The sequence below is a fragment of the Plectropomus leopardus genome, chromosome 14 (genome assembly GCF_026936395.1).
Source record: "Plectropomus leopardus strain MGB_pleo_1.0 chromosome 14, ASM2693639v1, whole genome shotgun sequence".
Lineage (NCBI taxonomy): Eukaryota > Metazoa > Chordata > Actinopteri > Perciformes > Serranidae > Plectropomus > Plectropomus leopardus.
Genome location: NC_142189.1, coordinates 20,088,982 through 20,105,775, shown reverse-complemented (window position 1 = coordinate 20,105,775; position 16,794 = coordinate 20,088,982). Strand labels below are relative to the sequence as shown.

The 16,794-nt window shown below is 43.7% G+C and overlaps 1 protein-coding gene across 12 annotated transcripts in view; it reads right to left on the bottom strand.

Moving 5' to 3' along the window:
• Positions 1–2,428: 2,428 nt before the first annotated feature.
• esrrb (estrogen-related receptor beta) overlaps positions 2,429–16,794 on the bottom strand; it is a 50,787-nt gene continuing 36,421 nt past the window's right edge. For all 12 annotated transcript variants that reach the window (XM_088087380.1, XM_088087376.1, XM_088087373.1 and 9 more), the window contains 2 exons: positions 8,844–9,113; positions 2,429–5,668 (listed from right to left, as the gene is read on the bottom strand). In XM_088087380.1, coding sequence (XP_087943506.1) covers positions 5,424–5,668; positions 8,844–9,113 — 515 coding nt within the window. In that variant the 3' untranslated portion in view covers positions 2,429–5,423. The remainder of the gene's footprint in view (positions 5,669–8,843; positions 9,114–16,794) is intronic.

Sequence of the window (16,794 nt, the reverse complement as noted above, 5' to 3'; positions counted from 1 at the left end):
TGGGAAACTTATTGATGGCAATATCTGGTCCAAGCGGATGATTTGCATGAGAAACGAGGAGCACATTGCTTTTAAAAATACAGCACCTGGCAAGCGTGCTCTACATTTTATTTGCGAGGGCCTCCGTTTTCTTTCCTTTCATCCCCAAGTCATCTCGTCTTGCGATGCCATTGTTTCCACGAAGAGGATTATTACAATTAATTGGTTAGCAAGACATTATTTCAAAAAGGGAAATTGGCTCTTATAATTATATAGAGAAGGGAATACTTTAACTCCCTGGAATATCAGCTTCCTGAAATAATGGAGCTGCAGCCCTGCTCTTCCCCCACCTCCATCAGCGTTAGCGTGTCTGTCTGCCTGTTTCCTGTGACGGATCCATTTTCAACAGCTCCTGGTCCTGCAGTGGCTGTGGTTGATGGCTGGATGGATGGTTGGGTGGCCTGTGTGAATCTCTGACTGGTTTGCCTCACTTACTGCCACCCATCTGCGGTCTGCTGGGAGCTCCGGTTTGCTCTTTGTTCTGTCCCATTGCTGAACTCTCAGTCAGTGTGTGTGTGTGTGTGTGTGTGTGAGAGAGAGGGACCAGTAAAATGGTTAAATACACTGTGCAGAGGGTAGGGTTAGAGTAAGGGTTGCTCTTCAGGGTGAATGACTAAGTAGACACAATATAGTGATGGTAAACACAGAAAAGAGCAAATTTGTTCAGTATGTTATTTTTTTTTCTTTGTTTTTACAACTGCTACTAAATTAATTATTGTTTTTTTTTTACTGTGCTAACGGCTTAGCTCAAGCATAGACTGTATAAAAAATAATGGCTGTGGCTTTAATGACATCTCCCATTAGGTTTGTGGACTTCCGTTTTGAAGCCTCGAGTTTAACATTTTGGCCATCGCCACCTTAGAGCCTGAAGTGACCATATTTGGTCAAGAGGGTGGAGCTGTGAGCTGCGTTTATATGTGTAACTTTAATCTTTAATAAAGTGTAGGCCGGTGATTTATATGAAAATCATTTTATGGGGATTGACTCTGTTTCGGAGCCCGCGTCAGGTGGCCATTAATGGAACTTCAGTTTTAAAAGTGAAGCCAAAATGGGGCGCCCAGTGGCGCACCTGGTGGAGCAGGCGTCCCATGTACAGAGGTTGTGTCCTTGCTACAGCAGCCGCAGGTTCGACTCTGGCCTGTAGCCCTTTGCTGCAAGTCATTCCCTTGCTCTCCGCCTTTCACACTGAGGCTATCCTACCCAAATAAGGCAATAAGCCAAAAAAAAAAACAACAACAAAAAACCCAAAGAAATCTAAAAACAAAGTGAAGCCAAAACGTCTCAGTTGCCCGCTGTTGGTTGACTGTAGTAAAGGCCATAAAGCCCGCCCCTTGCATGTTTGCAGATGGGCCATAGACCAAACTAAGAAATCAAAGTACAAGTCAAACATATTTTTTTTCCATGAATATGGTTTTCTGTTATTTTGGTTTTTTTTAAAACACTGATGTATGCCCAAGTGTTTGCAGTTGACAGCTGTGTGCGCCAATCGGTGTGCCCATGATCAATGGCTCTGCTCATTATTGGTCGGATGGATGTACAGCAACTCGATACTTGATGCTTGATAGCGGCAGAATGAAGCACATAGATAATTTATTTGTTTTTAAGCTTAAGTAACATTATAATTTTCTAATATTTACGTAGCAAGCTAACTCTATGTTCCTGTTGTGTTTGTCAATAAGGGCTTAAGGTGTTGCAGATGTAATTGAAACAAAAACTGGCTGTTGACTTTTTCCCTGCTTCCCGCCATCTCTACTGCCCTAAAATGTCACACAAACGTCACAACTCATCAGCTTGGGTATCATCAAAATTTCCCAATTTCCCCCTCATAATCACGACTTTGGACAGATGTTCATGTGATCGTATCTTATAAATAGCACATTTCCAAGGAGCACGTGAAGGCAGCAAATGTATCCAAATGACACAAGTGATCCCATGACTTTTCCTCTGCCGCCATCTGAGGCAGGGATTTTTGTTTCTGGTGACATGTTTCGATAGGTACTGGATAGATTGCCAGCACATTTTTTAGGTTACAACATTCATGTTCCCCTCATGATGAATTGTAACAACTTTGTTCTTTCATTTCTTCTGACTTTGGTTTATGACCAATTATATGCAAAACGAACGGCGTTTCCATCAGCCTCAGATGTATTTTGTGCCGATTAGCAAATTTTAGTGTGCAAACATGTAGAATGCCAAACAAATCATTGTATAAGGACACGTTGCGGTAAACATACCTACTAAATGTCAGCATGTTAGCATTGACACTGTGTTAGCATTCTGCCATTGGCAGCATCTTGTTTAAAAGCTGTTACCTTAAACATACTGTTTAAATATGGTTTATAAGGCTTTTCGTCTTAGAAGAGACTTAAGTTTGAACACAAAAGAATCACAGAGTTCAGGTAGTATTTAATTCATTGATCCTTTACCTTTTTGAAAATCAAAACGTAAAAGTTACACAGATATTGGTGATTCAACGATCAGAGATATCAATGTACACCATCGCCAAATGATATATTTCACACCATAAATACTCATAGCACAGAAGCAGGAAATCAGTAACCTGCCCCTGTCTGCAATTTATCATCAAGGGACCAATTCTGACACATTGATGTTCATAAAAACACATACCCGCTTAGTAACCAAAATGGGGGTCACACCCACTGATGGCCAAGTCATGTGGTCAATGTGAAGCATGCTTTAGCTTTACAAACAGGTCTATGAAGAATGAGCGGGAAGAGAAGATCGGTAACTACTTTTACAAATATTTTGGCAGGAGCACTGAGGGAAAGAGACAGTTTTTTTGATAAAAACATGGATGGCTCAGGTTTGTCACAAACATGTATGGATGATAAAGAGCAGAACATGTTGAATCAGAGAAATATTGACAATATGATAATGAGGTAGTAGTCAGCAGGGCGCTGCATACTTTATTTTCAATGGTATTTCGGCAACCTACTGTATTGACGCTGATATATTTACACAATTAGACACAGCTTGTAATGTAAGACATGTTCTCTTTTTCTTAACACAGTGCCATATTGCAAGGTAAAAAGAAAAAAAAAGGGAGATGAGAGGACTCCCATTATTATGATTCTTATGGCTGATCATCTTGGGCCACTACAAAATTCTAGTTGTAAAGATTTTCTGCAAAAGTTTTCATTTATACTGCACTTTTATTGAAACAAGCACAAAAGTGTTCTTTTTTTATCAGTGGAGCAAATCAAATATAGTTCTTCTGCTATACAGGATACATGTTTCTGATTAGAGGGATTTAGAATATGTCACTTAATAGCATAGAAATTCTCCCAAATCTAAGTAAACACATGCTTTTAGCATGGTTCCAGTCAGAATTGGTCCCTGTTGCATTGCACAACAGTAAAATAACTCAAGTTATATTGTCACCCTCTATAGTGGAGCTTGTTAACTGGACAGCGGCTAGTTCAAGTTGGGGTGATTGGGTGCTGGAGTGGGGTAGTCGTCCTCCATCACGTGGCCAATCACGCTGCTGCATAAAAGGCATGCCGGCTGCTGGATCAGTGCTAGCCATTGATATCGAAAGCATGGCGGCAACTCTACCCTACTGCAATGTCAGGGATTCCTTTGATCACAGTATCATATTATTGTGACAGCGCCACAATTTATCACATCACATAAAATCCGTCAGTAGTATAAGCATTCACCTCCGACACGTTCTCTCTCATAAGGAGACGGACGGCAGGGCTCGGCTGGGACTTGACTACAGTATAACTCGCCCCCAGCATTAATGGACATGTAGCTAAACACAGGAAGAAGGGAGCACGAGATCTCTGCCTCCCACCATGGATCACACCTTGTACTGACACACTGTTGGGTTGCTGTTACCCTTAGGAGCATGCTGACACTTTGTTTCTTGCATAGCTATTCACATGTGCATGCGTGGACATCCCTGCCTGCCTCCTGGCCAGTGGGAAGGGTGTTACTCTGCACCGGCCACTGTGTCAACATGAGGTCAAGATGAAGTGTTCCACGTGTCTACTGTACTCCTGGAGGGAGGCCGTGCAAACAACAACCTCCTGCTGGGTTAAAAATAAACCCAGTGTGAAGTGCCACCAGTCCCGCTCTGCACCTGCCATTTACCTCTGTTTGGTCGAAGCTCTATAAATGCGGGCACGGCTATTAAAAGACGAGAGGTGTCTAAAATGGTGAGAGCAGATGCTGGGCACCTTGCTCCCTGTGTGTGGGATGACTCTGCCACGGGCTTAAAGGGGCCCAAAATAGAGCGGTTGACATATGGGCCTCTGATTGTTTGAACAAGGAATCTCCTGGACTTCTGCCACTCGGCATAAATCCTTTGATACTGCCACACCAAACACGCTGATCATCTTTCGCCTAGCCCGAATCAGGTCATCTATTTGCATGCCAAGTGGCAATTTCCACGGGCTTAGACAATGACCAAATTTGGGGTTCAGTGGGTTACATGAGCAGCACCGACACAAACCACTACAAAGAGACAAGTGTGCAGCAGCGGTGCAGTGGCATGTGAGAAACACAGGCATGGTCTTCTAGCAACAGCAGCATTGAAAAGCACATGAAAGATCGGAGGTTGAGCCTGGCTTCCCCACAGCTCCATTTATTGCTGATTTACTACAGAATAAGACGACTGACTAATTGTACCTGCCTATGCTAGTTTGGTTAAACATGGGACCAGCAAGTCTTCCAGTCTGAGACGGATCCACAAAGATCACACTGCTCTGGAGAGGTATATCCAAGGACATTTAAACTGATAAGAGTTCACATTTAGGTAACAATTCTTTTTTCTTTTTTTTTTTCCGAGGAGGAGAACAAGAGAAAATGGCCACCAAGTTCACCAGACTTTGAACTGTACACTCAGTCTTCCATTAATAAATATATACATGTCCTGGTCAAGTCCAGGAGAAAAAAAAAAACACAACTGTGAGATGTGATTCTGTTCATGGTTGCTGACACCTCTGCTGTCTTCAGAACAAATTTAAGGAACTTTAAGTTCTCTGAAAAAAAACAACTCTATCTTGTTATCAAGAACTGGCAAGTACTTATTCTGAAGATGCTGAGGGGCAGAGGGGTCCTTCTTCATATACAGCATGACCACTGACAATTAACAAAAACCAAAAAAATTATTACTGTACATAGTATTTCTTATATATTTTAAATTAATCTGCATCATTTTTATATTTATACTAATAACCAAGTTTTGCATTTTTTTCTTTAGTGTCCCAGGGTTCCAGGAGGAGAGAGGTCCATCTCTCTCCTGCCTAACACAGTCAGTGAGGGTCTCCTTCTCCTGAGGACCCTCAGCCTTGGTTCAAGTCACTTTCTGTATCGCTAACGCAGCCCTCCGCTGCTGGCCTATCAGCCCCCCTTTTTGATCAGACCTTGGCCTCCAGCATCTCCAGGAAGAGTTTGTGCATGGGCACCTTTCCCTGCACCTTGATGCTGTAAAAGTGCTGCACGGCCTTGGTGGCCGTCTGCCGCAGCAGAGGCAGGGTCATGAGCAGCTTGCCTGCCCGCCGCGGGTCCTCCTGGTGCTGGCTGCTCTCGTAGTCCTGCAGGGCCTCGTGGAGAGCGTCCTGGAGCTTCTGGACTGCCTCCATGTCCTCTATGTGCATGGAGTCTGATAGGATGAGAGAAAAAGAAAGTTTGAGGATTGATGGATTTTCAAATTTGACAAGAGGAGAAAAGTAACTTGTAAGAAATGTAGGTTGCACTTTGAGACACTGGTAATATACCAGGAGTGATGGGAAATGGATTTTTAAAAAACTAAATTAAATCTCATGATTGATCTTTACTGCTCTGTCAGTAGCAGTAAGGTAGGGGAACACATTATCAGTATAACTCACGCCCTGACAAGATAAAGAATAGATCATAAAAGAGAAAAAAACAACATCTGCTTGATTCCATTTATTTATTTATTTCGTCTTTGGTGGACTGGGCGGGATATTCATGCGGCCCTTGACCAGCGAGACTGAAAATCAATGTTATCCTCCGGTAACAATGGCATGAATAGCACCCAATCTCTTCTGAGCGAGTACACATTAAACACCTCACTGTTCCAAAGGACAGATTGTTTACGGACAAAAAAAACAGGGAAAAGAAAGGGGCTCCATTAGAGAATTGGACGCCATAAACAAGCCTGAGATGAATGCAACACTTCCTTTCAATTAATTTCCTTCTTTCTCCCTCAAAGGAGTTTCTGACCATCAGAGTGGAGGCAAAAATAAATACTAAGGGGTTTAATTTCCAGATAGATGCTGCAGCAAAACCAGTTTTCTAAATATAGCTGTTAAAAACTGGCAAATTTGTAATTTCTTATAAATGTTTTTATTTAAAAAAAAAAGAAAAAGGTCTTTTTTTTATATTGTACAGAAAAAAAACTGTGACTCTCTCAGCTTCAGTCAGCCCGGATCTCTCCCACCTCCTGGCCCGTTTTAGAGCAGTCTACAGTTTCAGTCTGGCTTTTCTCCGGTGTTCTTTGCTCCTATAACGTTTCGCTACACCGCCACCGTTTTTTTTACTGATCCTACTGTACATCATGTTATAGCACTCCCCTCTCATTCTTGCCTTTTCTCTGCCTCTGTTTCTACATCCCAGCCTCTCTCAGGGACAGCTCGGGGTCGCCGTTTCTCTCACTGGTTAACCGTCGTCTGGCACTCCGGTGGCGGCATGTCATTGGCTGCCTGACTCGTCTCACCTTGGCGGTGCATATTTTACCACACGGGACAATAAAAGGCAAAACAGATTTCAGACTTCGCCCCAAATTCATTGACTGGAACAACTGTATTCCCAAGACCTTGAGACATTTCTCACCCTGACGGTTTTCAAATCCACAGTGGTAAAATGAAGTAGGTCGTTTTGTAAAGTGAATGTGGGAGGGGAGGGAGGTGAGAGGGGGGAGGATGGAAGAACAAAAGGCAAAAAAGAAAAAAAAATCTTAGATGAGGATGTGGTGTGACATAATTATCCCTTGTTCTTTTCACAGAGGTTGGATTCACAACCGAATAAGATGCTTTTTTTTTTTTTTTTACAAATCAAACTCGTATTTTCCTCTATTTTTCACACCTGCAAACACGTTTTGGCAATAAACCTGATTTGAACCTGCCATAATTGAATGTTTTGCAGCGAGGGGATAAAAAGGAGGAGGAAATAAAAAGAGAGATGGAGACATCTCAACAGATGGGCAGGAAAAGAGGGCAGCAGACAGCGAGCATGCAGCTTGTAGTCCTTGGAGGAGGGGTGGACTTAAAAAAACAACTTTGAAGAAACAATTTCCTCGCAATCCATCAGTGAGCCCACGTCGATCCGATTGATAAACTGCTAATTACAAAATCAATCGCTATGAATTTTCACAGCTGTCAGACAGAGGGGCTCCCGGGAGAGCGATCTCCCCGAGACCTTGTTCTAACATTCCGGACACCCTCCTCCTCCACCTCCTCCTCTTCTTCTCTCCTCTCCCCCCCATCTTTCCTCTTTCCCACACCCCACCTCCCTACCAAAGCTCTGTTGTCTGAAAGCAAAGGCCCACCATCAGCATTTTCATTTTTCAGCCCCGGACAAAACAAGGGAGAGCGGCCCAGTGACCCAGGCGTGCATTGATCAGAGCGGGACAGGTCCTGCCTCCTCAAAAGGAGCCTGTCAATAGCGGCGTGCCATCTTCGCATCGGAACAAACCAGGCCCATCACTCCCTGATACTCATTCCATTCGACTTAACACATTTTATTGACAGCCCCTGTGCTCCTAATGAAATGCTAAATTTATCTCCCGTGGCTGCTGTGCCCTGCAGCTACTGTTATGGAGATAGAAAGAGGGAGGGGGGGAGAACGGTGCGCTGGAGAGAAATAACACAACATGGAAGGTGTTCAATTAAAAAAGCTCCCTCCTCCATCCCTCTTTTCCCGTACACTGCCCTTATCTTCTCTCCATCTCTCCATCTCACGCTCCAAACTAAAGGTTACACCAAGAAACTCCTGAAAAACTAAGAAATGTCATTTCTGAAACTGTGTCAGACGATACCTTACTGTTTCTGGATATTACGCTGGCTAGTGCGCATTATGCAGAGGTCCAGTCAGGAAAAAGTGAAAAATTCTGAATGAGGAACACACTGTTATTTTCATGTAAAGTCCTGATTTAAAAAAACAAAACAAACTAAGAGCACAATTTTAGTGTATTTCTCATATATTGTGTACATATTAATGTGTGCTAAAGGCTTTATTTAATCATTAAAAAGTGAATTTTATTTTTTATTTGCATTTATTGAGGAAAAAAATGCTTTTTTAATATATATATTTCACCTAATGGAATAATGTTTTTACAAACTTAATAGAAAAATTGAGTGGAAATATTAAGATGCTTTTAAAACAAAAATAATTTACATTTTGAAATTAAACAATAGAGGTAATATCAAGCAAACAAATGACTGCTTTGGTACACATTTGTTCCTCTAAAAGTAACTCTAAATTCTAAATATTATAAAAAATAATAAAATATATGTTAAAGAGTTCTGGTAAGTTAGAGTAAAAGATACTTCTACTGCCTTAAAATTATTAAGACAAACGGTATGCCATTATTATGAATTATTCTGATATTTAAATTACTTTTCATGACAATATAGGTGTTTTCTAAATTAAATTATTTTATTTATTGAGGTTATTTTCAAATGATCCACATGCTTATTTAAAACACACTATAGTTTTCATGAAAATGCACATCAAATGTGCCTAAATTGAAAATCACGACACTTATTTATATATTATGTTATTTACAATGCGTCAGTGTGCTGGAGACACCCCACCTGAGTTGGCGAGAGCGATGGCCTTGAGGGTGACAAACTCCTCCTTTTCCACTTTGAGCTTCTTGTATTTGCGCACCAGCTGCAGGATGGAGACGTAGAGGTCGAGCAGGCCCGTCAGCCGCGAGTGCTCCTCATCCATGATGTAGTCCTCGGCGTACACCAGCTCGTCCTCATACGGCAGCGAGCGGAACACAATACTGAGGATGAGGATCTCCATCCAGGCGCTTTGCAGTAAACTCATCTGGTCTCCCAGAGACAGAGAGGAGAAACCTGGAGGGACAGAGGAGGGAAAAAGTCAGTGTGTATAAATTCATGTATATTTATGCATCTTCCATGATTAAGCCAGAAGTCTTCTCTCATTAGAAAGTTTTAAAAAGTAAAAGAACAGAAGGCACTTTGACTTGATCTGTAAACCAAACACGCCTTGTCAAGCCCCGGCAGCCTGGAGGACATGCCGAGGCACATGTTAGCAAGTGCTGTTTAATTTTAAATGCACAGTGGAAGGTCCTCTTTGAAGCCGGTGTCAGAGCACTTGAGCGGGCTTTACTGTAAGTGAGGACAGTAAATCGGTGCAAAGGTCTGGGATACACAAAGCCATGTGGTTACCCCTTGTATCCTGTCACACCTCTATTGGTGTGAGGGGGGATTAGCACCGAGACACATTCTCATTGGAGGGGTTGAGGACATGACATGCACCGTGTCGCGGGGAGGATGTGACGAGGGGACGCGGCAGAGATACACAAACGTGTGTCAACCAGGAAAACAAACCGACACGTGTGTGGAGATCATGACACCCATATGTATGCACAGATAATATAGATAAAAAGGATAATTAAAATAAAATATAAGTAGGAAAACAACGCCATTGTGCCCATCGGACATATTCAGTAAGTATTTCATGTTTGAAAAGTAGTAGGAGAAAGTAAATACTTAACAAATCCTACCTTCGTTTTTTTGGTTTTTTTTTCCAATCTGATTAATAAAAACCTTAAGTCTAAACAGGAATGTTCCTAGTTTCTACCCCAATATTCACCATAAACACCTTGATCAAATCAAACAAGAATTAGGACAAAACAAGAAAAGATCAATCTGAAAACACACACACACACACACACACACACACACACACACACACACACAAACACACACACACAAACACACACAAATTGCAAAACAAAACAAATCAATTCAGAAAACAAAGTCACACTATCAAAAGCAACATACCTATCTTGTACCCTGGCTTTACTGTGCTGGGTTCCCTCTCTGTTCTACCATCTAATACCACTTCAACATGTTTTTTTTATTTTAAATGTGCTTAATTTCGATAAATACTTTACATGTTTTTAAGTCCACGCTACAGCTGTTCCATATATTTTTCCCTTTGACTTTTACACAAGGAATTAGCAGTAGTCATCACTGTTTTCTGAACATACAAATTCCTCTCAAATCAAGTAAACTCAAGTATACAGACACACACACACACACACACACACACACACACACAGCTCAGGGGTCACGTGGTTCAAGCTCAGCCTGAAGACCCGCTTAAACCCAGGGCCTCATTCTCCAACAGCTGAGCTGAAATTGGCTCGGGTGCATCAAACCGCTGTGACCCCCCCTTCAACACCTACATATGCTCAGGATAGAACATTAAATAAAACAAACCGATAGATCCCCAAAAATGAGCTGTGAGAAACTCAAACAAATTAAAAAGCGTAAAAAGAGAGAGGAAGAGAGAGTGAGGAGCAGATAACCAGATAGCCATCTCATCCCTTTTCCCTCCGTGCTACCCTTCAGCTGTCAATAAACTGCACGAACCCCCCCTCCACTCTTTCCCCTCCATCTCCCACCTCCCCCTCCTCCTGCACAGCGTGCCTGCAGGCGCCCCATTCTGACAGCATATTAGGCTCTTCAGCTCCGCCCCTGATTAATATGATTGCCTTTACAAGTTTTGCTGTTGCCACGCGACCTGCCGCCGCATGATTAAGAGGCCATAGATTACAGTATTGACCAGGGCGCTCACACCACACTTATTCGCCACATTTTCTCCTAAATATAAATGATCTCACTGGGGTGCAGCCACCAACCCTGATGTTTATCTCCTCCTGCCAGGGTGCCACACACACACACACACACACACATGTGCAGAAGAACAAGCGACATGATGAAGAAATGTGAGAGAGAGTGAAGAAGAAAGAGGACGTAGAGAGAGACGGGCAGAGAGAAAAGAAGAGCCAGGGCGAGTAGTACCTGAGTGTTCAATTTCCCTTATCGTGGTGATGACCACTGCAGGGGAAGAGCTGGAGGATACATTAATTAACAGATTGTGATCAGAATGTGAGGGCCTTCACATTTTGAAGGGGAATCAATAGTCAGTAGAATAGAGTGCTAACAGAAAGGTGCCCGGCTGGACTGGTCAGAGGTCTGAGGAGCCCAAATTAGACCCAACAAAGCAAACTGCCGAAAGCACTCAAAACACTCGGCTATTATCAGCAGAGGCAATAAACCATATTTTGTAAAGCCCTGTGCCATTACACATATCCAGACTGCATCTTAAAATCTTCTGTTGTGTTATTTCCTTGTCTGCATACGTGGCCATTAAGTTGTACAGACTGTGGACTGGCCGGAGGGAAATTGTCATGCAAGCGTGGACGCGGTCTTGATTGCCGCATCAGGTTGGCATCACAATCACAGGCGAGGCTTTGTCTAGCCTTTTAATGCCAAGGAGGACTGAAGCGGAACTAAAGCGCTGCTCCCAATGTGACAGCCCGTGTGAAGGCCTTGTTCAGGGTTTGTTGGAGAGGCTTTAGAGTTGTTCTGATACAGCGGACACCTCTCAGCCATATGCACACATGCAGCCCAGCAGCCTACAATTACCTTTGACGCTAAAAGTCCTTGAATTTAATCCAGTGTTGTGAGATGGAGAGGTGGTGTTTTTCCCCTGCTCCATCCCCTCTCTTCAGGGCCTAAATTATCGCTCCAAATGGGATCTCGTGTCGTTGCCTCGCCTTTTTCCACTCAATTTAATCGAGTAATGAAGTGACTTCCCGACTCCGCAGGTCACACGGCGCTCCGGCCGCCGCACTCTGAAGGTGGCCCGGTTAAGTGCCGTCGGAGTGGGTGATTTCCTCTAATGAAATATCAATATTTACATCTTCATTTCCAGCCCACTGCCTTGGCGGGGTTTGACCAAACATGACACAATATTGACCAAATCAGAGAGGCCTGTCTGCGCGCTTGAAGAGCCTTTTCCACTCCACTGCTGAGAGCACCGGCACATTTATGTGTGGGAGTCTTTGTGGCAGGTATACAGAGATAATAACAATGCAGCGTTTGTCTTTGTTCGCTTTGACTTAAGCACCCTGCTCATATAGCCGCCTCAAAGGGATTTTCTCTTTCAAAATGACCAGATGTGACATATTTTATCCTGCGTGGGCATGACTGAAATTTAGATCAATCTACAAAAAGGAACAAAAATAAATAAAGGTGACAGAGAAACGACACTACAGAGCAGCCCGACTGACCGCTAACTGCATCATCCATAGCTCAAAGGGTGAAAACAAGACCAACAACAGAAGCCAAAACCATCACCTCTCCCTTTATCTCCCCAAAAGCACTCGGCTGTGGGCAGGAGGGGGCAGCCCAAACCCACAGACGGCTGCTTCAAACCCCTCGCAGAGATTAATCAGAGCACCGTTTCATCTGCCAGAGCACAGGACGGTCCAAAATGAAATGCTAGAGATTTCTGTTGAGCTGGAGTTCATATTCTATTAATTTATTATTGTTTCCCTCTCCCCGAGGGCCATTAGCGCGGGTAATAAAAAGAGATGTAATTACGAGGCACGGTGGCCCCCTCCAGCTGCAGCCCCCTCGTAACTCACCCTCAATCAGACAACAGAGCAGACAGAGGGAGGGAGAGAAAAGGAAGGGGAAAAAACGGCACAGGAGAGAGAGGGAGAGAAATGGAGGATGAAAGAGAGGAAAAGATATAAGCCAGAGAGGAGGGAGATAAGAAAGAGAGAAAGAGAGCAGCAGCAGGCAGTGAAAACCGACCGAAGCATGAGGGGGGGAAAGGAAGAGGGAGACAGAAAGAGGAAAGAGAGTAATTCTGGCTGGACAGCAGCTGATCTATCATGGCGAGCTATCAGAAGGACAAGCAGGCCCTGAAGACTTCTGCCCAGCGGCAATCTCACCTCAGCCAAGTCAAGTGCTCTCCGGGCTCCAGTTGGAGTAAAACTGCCCCTAACAGGACCCCAGAGGTTCAGCACGTCTTTTTTTTTTCTAACCTCAAACTGAGCTGAATAATCACGCTGCCATAAGCTTATTCTATATCAAAGCTTTTTATTTTATATGGCAGTTTAAAAAGAAGAGGACAGGGTGAAAATGTATGCACCTCTGATTTGTATAGATTCCTCTGATCTGGCAGAGTGGCACACCGAAGCAGTAATACTCAACTTATGGCCACCGGACCAAATCTGGCCCCTGATAGGATGCTGGGTGGCCCCCTAACCATTTTCTAATGAACAAAAAAAAAATATTGATTCACACTTGGAATTGTTTTTGTGCTTTTAGTTTATACAAAGAGCCAAAATGCATAAAACAGCATCAAAGTAGAGCTTGTTTATCAAAAAAAGTGCCAGAGGAGCCCCCCCTCTGCACCCCTTGACAAGAGGTCCTAGCAAAGCCTCTAATGTCCCAGAAACACCCTAAAATCTGAGAAATGTCCTAAAATCCTAGAAATATCTTAAAATTCTGGAAATGTCATTAAGTTCTAGAAATGTGCTAAAATCCTAGAAACGTGCTGAAATCCTAGAAACCTGTATGGGGCTGCTGCGACTGGCCCATGGCACTACGGTGTATAACCAATACGGGAACGAAGGGCAATTTTGCAGCTTCATATTGCTGAGTGTGTGTGCGCCCAGGCTTGTTGTGTGGATCTGTGTGTGCAGCTGCCGACCATGATTCTTCTTGAATTTACATGACAGCGTCAGGAGGACCCAATCAATAGCAGCTTGGTAATAAATTGCTGCGCTTGACATAAATAATTTGACCTGAAGTCCAGCCACATGTACAACACAAACAGCTCAGTTTGCTGCAAGCTTTCCCTGGACGCTGATTTGATGACACACACTGTTCTTATACAGGACAAAATCATGTCAATACAAACTAAATTGACTCGGTGAAAAAGAGGTTGATGAGTGGAAATTAATGTTTTTTTCAGCTCCGGGGTCGACTTTCAGGAGAGTCCGCTATCTGGCTTCTCTCAACATGATAACCAGCCCATTATCTCATTGTAAGTGGCTGGGTAATAGGTGATTTGACCAGTAGCGTGTGAACGTTATGAGGTTGGAGAACGTTAAATACAGTAATCCCCTTGTTTTAATCTGCACCCTATGACCTCCTGACCCTAACAGAGAAGTCTTTAGCCCTCCCCAGGGTCCCACTGCCCAATACTGACGTTACATATCTCTGTTAAGCCCCAAAGACCCGCACGAATCAGGCTTTAATCATTGCCATAATTACACATAATTTATCTCCGCTGCCATCAAGCAACATTGCTTAATGAGGGATGGCGCTCTGCTGACGATCACTTAAAGGCACATCAACATAGGTGATTTCCTACAAAGCATTTTATATAAAATTCAACACAGATTTTATACAGATTCAACTTGGTGACAATATGAACACATAATAGGAAGCTGGATGTACCTGCTCATGTGTCACAGTGACTAAACAAAGCCCTCCCCCACCCTGCCTGGCAGATGTCCCTTTCCTGGCCCTGCATACTCCTGACTGCCTGTCTGCCTCCAATACGCCCCCATCTCAATCTCCCTGCAGCTTTTCCGCCTTCCTCCCGCTCTCCTGCCTGGGTTCAGGCCTCAGCATCCACCTGATTGCTCAATCTATCTTTATCTCCTGTGTTGAAGCCTACGTCAGAGGGTAAATTGAATATACTAAGAGCTGTCTGTTGGTGTCTATATTTAATAAAGTGCACTGATGAGGTGCTGATTTATTGCCGGGCAGTATTCACACTCTATTACAAGGAGATTACGCAGCTTGAGTGGGATCAGGCTGGCAACACAGTAAGTAGATTTCACAATTTAATGGCAAAGAGAAAACAGGAGCCCGGAGGGGGCTGGAGGAGGGTGGGCTGATGGGTGGGTGATTATGGTGGAGGGGTTGAGCTGACACAAACACGACAACATACAAGAGGCGCGATCTCTTTTTTAACATCGCTGCCTCCATGCTAACAACTAACCCGCCAGGCGGTTGTCTGTCAAACGCGGAGCTGATGAGCTGGAATCCAATAAAGCACAGATGATGAATATTCCCAAAACACCAGTAATGAATAGAACAATGCCAACAAGACTGTTTCATTAGATCAATCTGGTCAGAATCTAGTCAGAAAAAAAATGCATGAAGAGGATGTTCATTTTTTGTAAAGCAGAATTAAAAAAAAATGCATATAAGACATGAACATGACGTTTTGAATATCTCACATTCTAGGTGTGGTATGCCAGAGCAAAAACATGTTTTATTGTGCTAGAGCAAAGCAGCAGCAGCAGCAGCAGCAGCACAGAGTCAATGTTTGCTTGGCCCTTTAGCCTTCCGAGAATTCCCAGCTGAAAACACTCAGGCCTGGAAAGATGTGAGCGGGCAAACACCAAACAACGAGTGCCTCTTGTATAAGCAGCATGCATGGCAGTTTTTACATATGAGCACATGACATTCCCACAGCGGGTGGGAAGCAATGTGGGGTGGCATGGGGCCACCGGGGTCACACTGGTATCCCGCCACTCATGAAGAAGGCAGTAATGTCAAGGTGGTAAACAGGTTCTGGTGTGCTGAAGCTGTCAGTATGCATCCCAAAACCTCCGGGACGGAGTGAAATGCAGCTTTAAGGGATGGAAGGGGGCCAGAGGGGTGGACAGTGGACTGCTATGTGTGTCAAAGGTTGTTAGCACCTTAGGAGCAACAAGCCATCTGTCAGCATCCCCCTAACACTGCTCCTAATGACCCTACCCCCCCTCAGGCAACAGCCGTGTTAGACTGTGCTTCATGGTGCTATTTGGAGCCGTGACACTAGTGTCCAAAATCTCTGCGGCGATTATCAATTAATCAAAGGCAGATTCAGAGCGAGGGCAAGGCGGTCTGGCAATGGCAAACCTGTGAAAAGGCTCTTTATATGTGACAGCAGCCTTCAGTATCTACCTCATTAAAGCAAGATAACACCTGATCTGATTAATGTTGTTTTTATTTCATCTGTATTTCGTAGAAAGCACTTTGTGCAAACTGACCTTTCATCGCATGCTAAAAAGAGCCGGGATGACAAAGTTGACATTGGACCCTGTAAGGCAAAGATACCATCTACACTAATGATAGAGCTTTGATATCCTCCAATCACCCTCCAATTAAAACTCAATAGGGCCACTCCACTCCACATTATGCCACTTTTGAAATGCGTTTTCAAATGTTAGCCGAGAATAGGGGAAATTAAAAATCAATTGGGAGAAGGTAAGTGCCAATTTTCGCGACATTTATATTGTTACATTTGGACTTCAGTTATTGGCCCATCTGTCAATGGCCTAATCAATGTGGTCTACTTCATAATGAACTGTTAATCTTTTTAATTCCATTGCCTAAGGCTGCAAAAATCTATCAGAATGCAATCAGCAGTTTTTTTCCCCCCTGTTCTTTTCTTGTCCCGCAGCGGATGGAGGGAGAAATATGGTAGGAAGCGAGCATGGTAGGCAGCCCTGGGGTACCGTTGTTGCATGGAGTGTTAGTGCATGGAGTCTCGCTCAACCAGTGAACCGTCTCTGATCAGGTTCAGCCATGTACAACTCAATTATGCAGCCATTTCATGGCCAGAGGACACCCACTGTCCTAATACAGACACCACCAAAGGGACGGACACAGACCAAGCACTCTGCTGAAGTGGAAGTCTTTA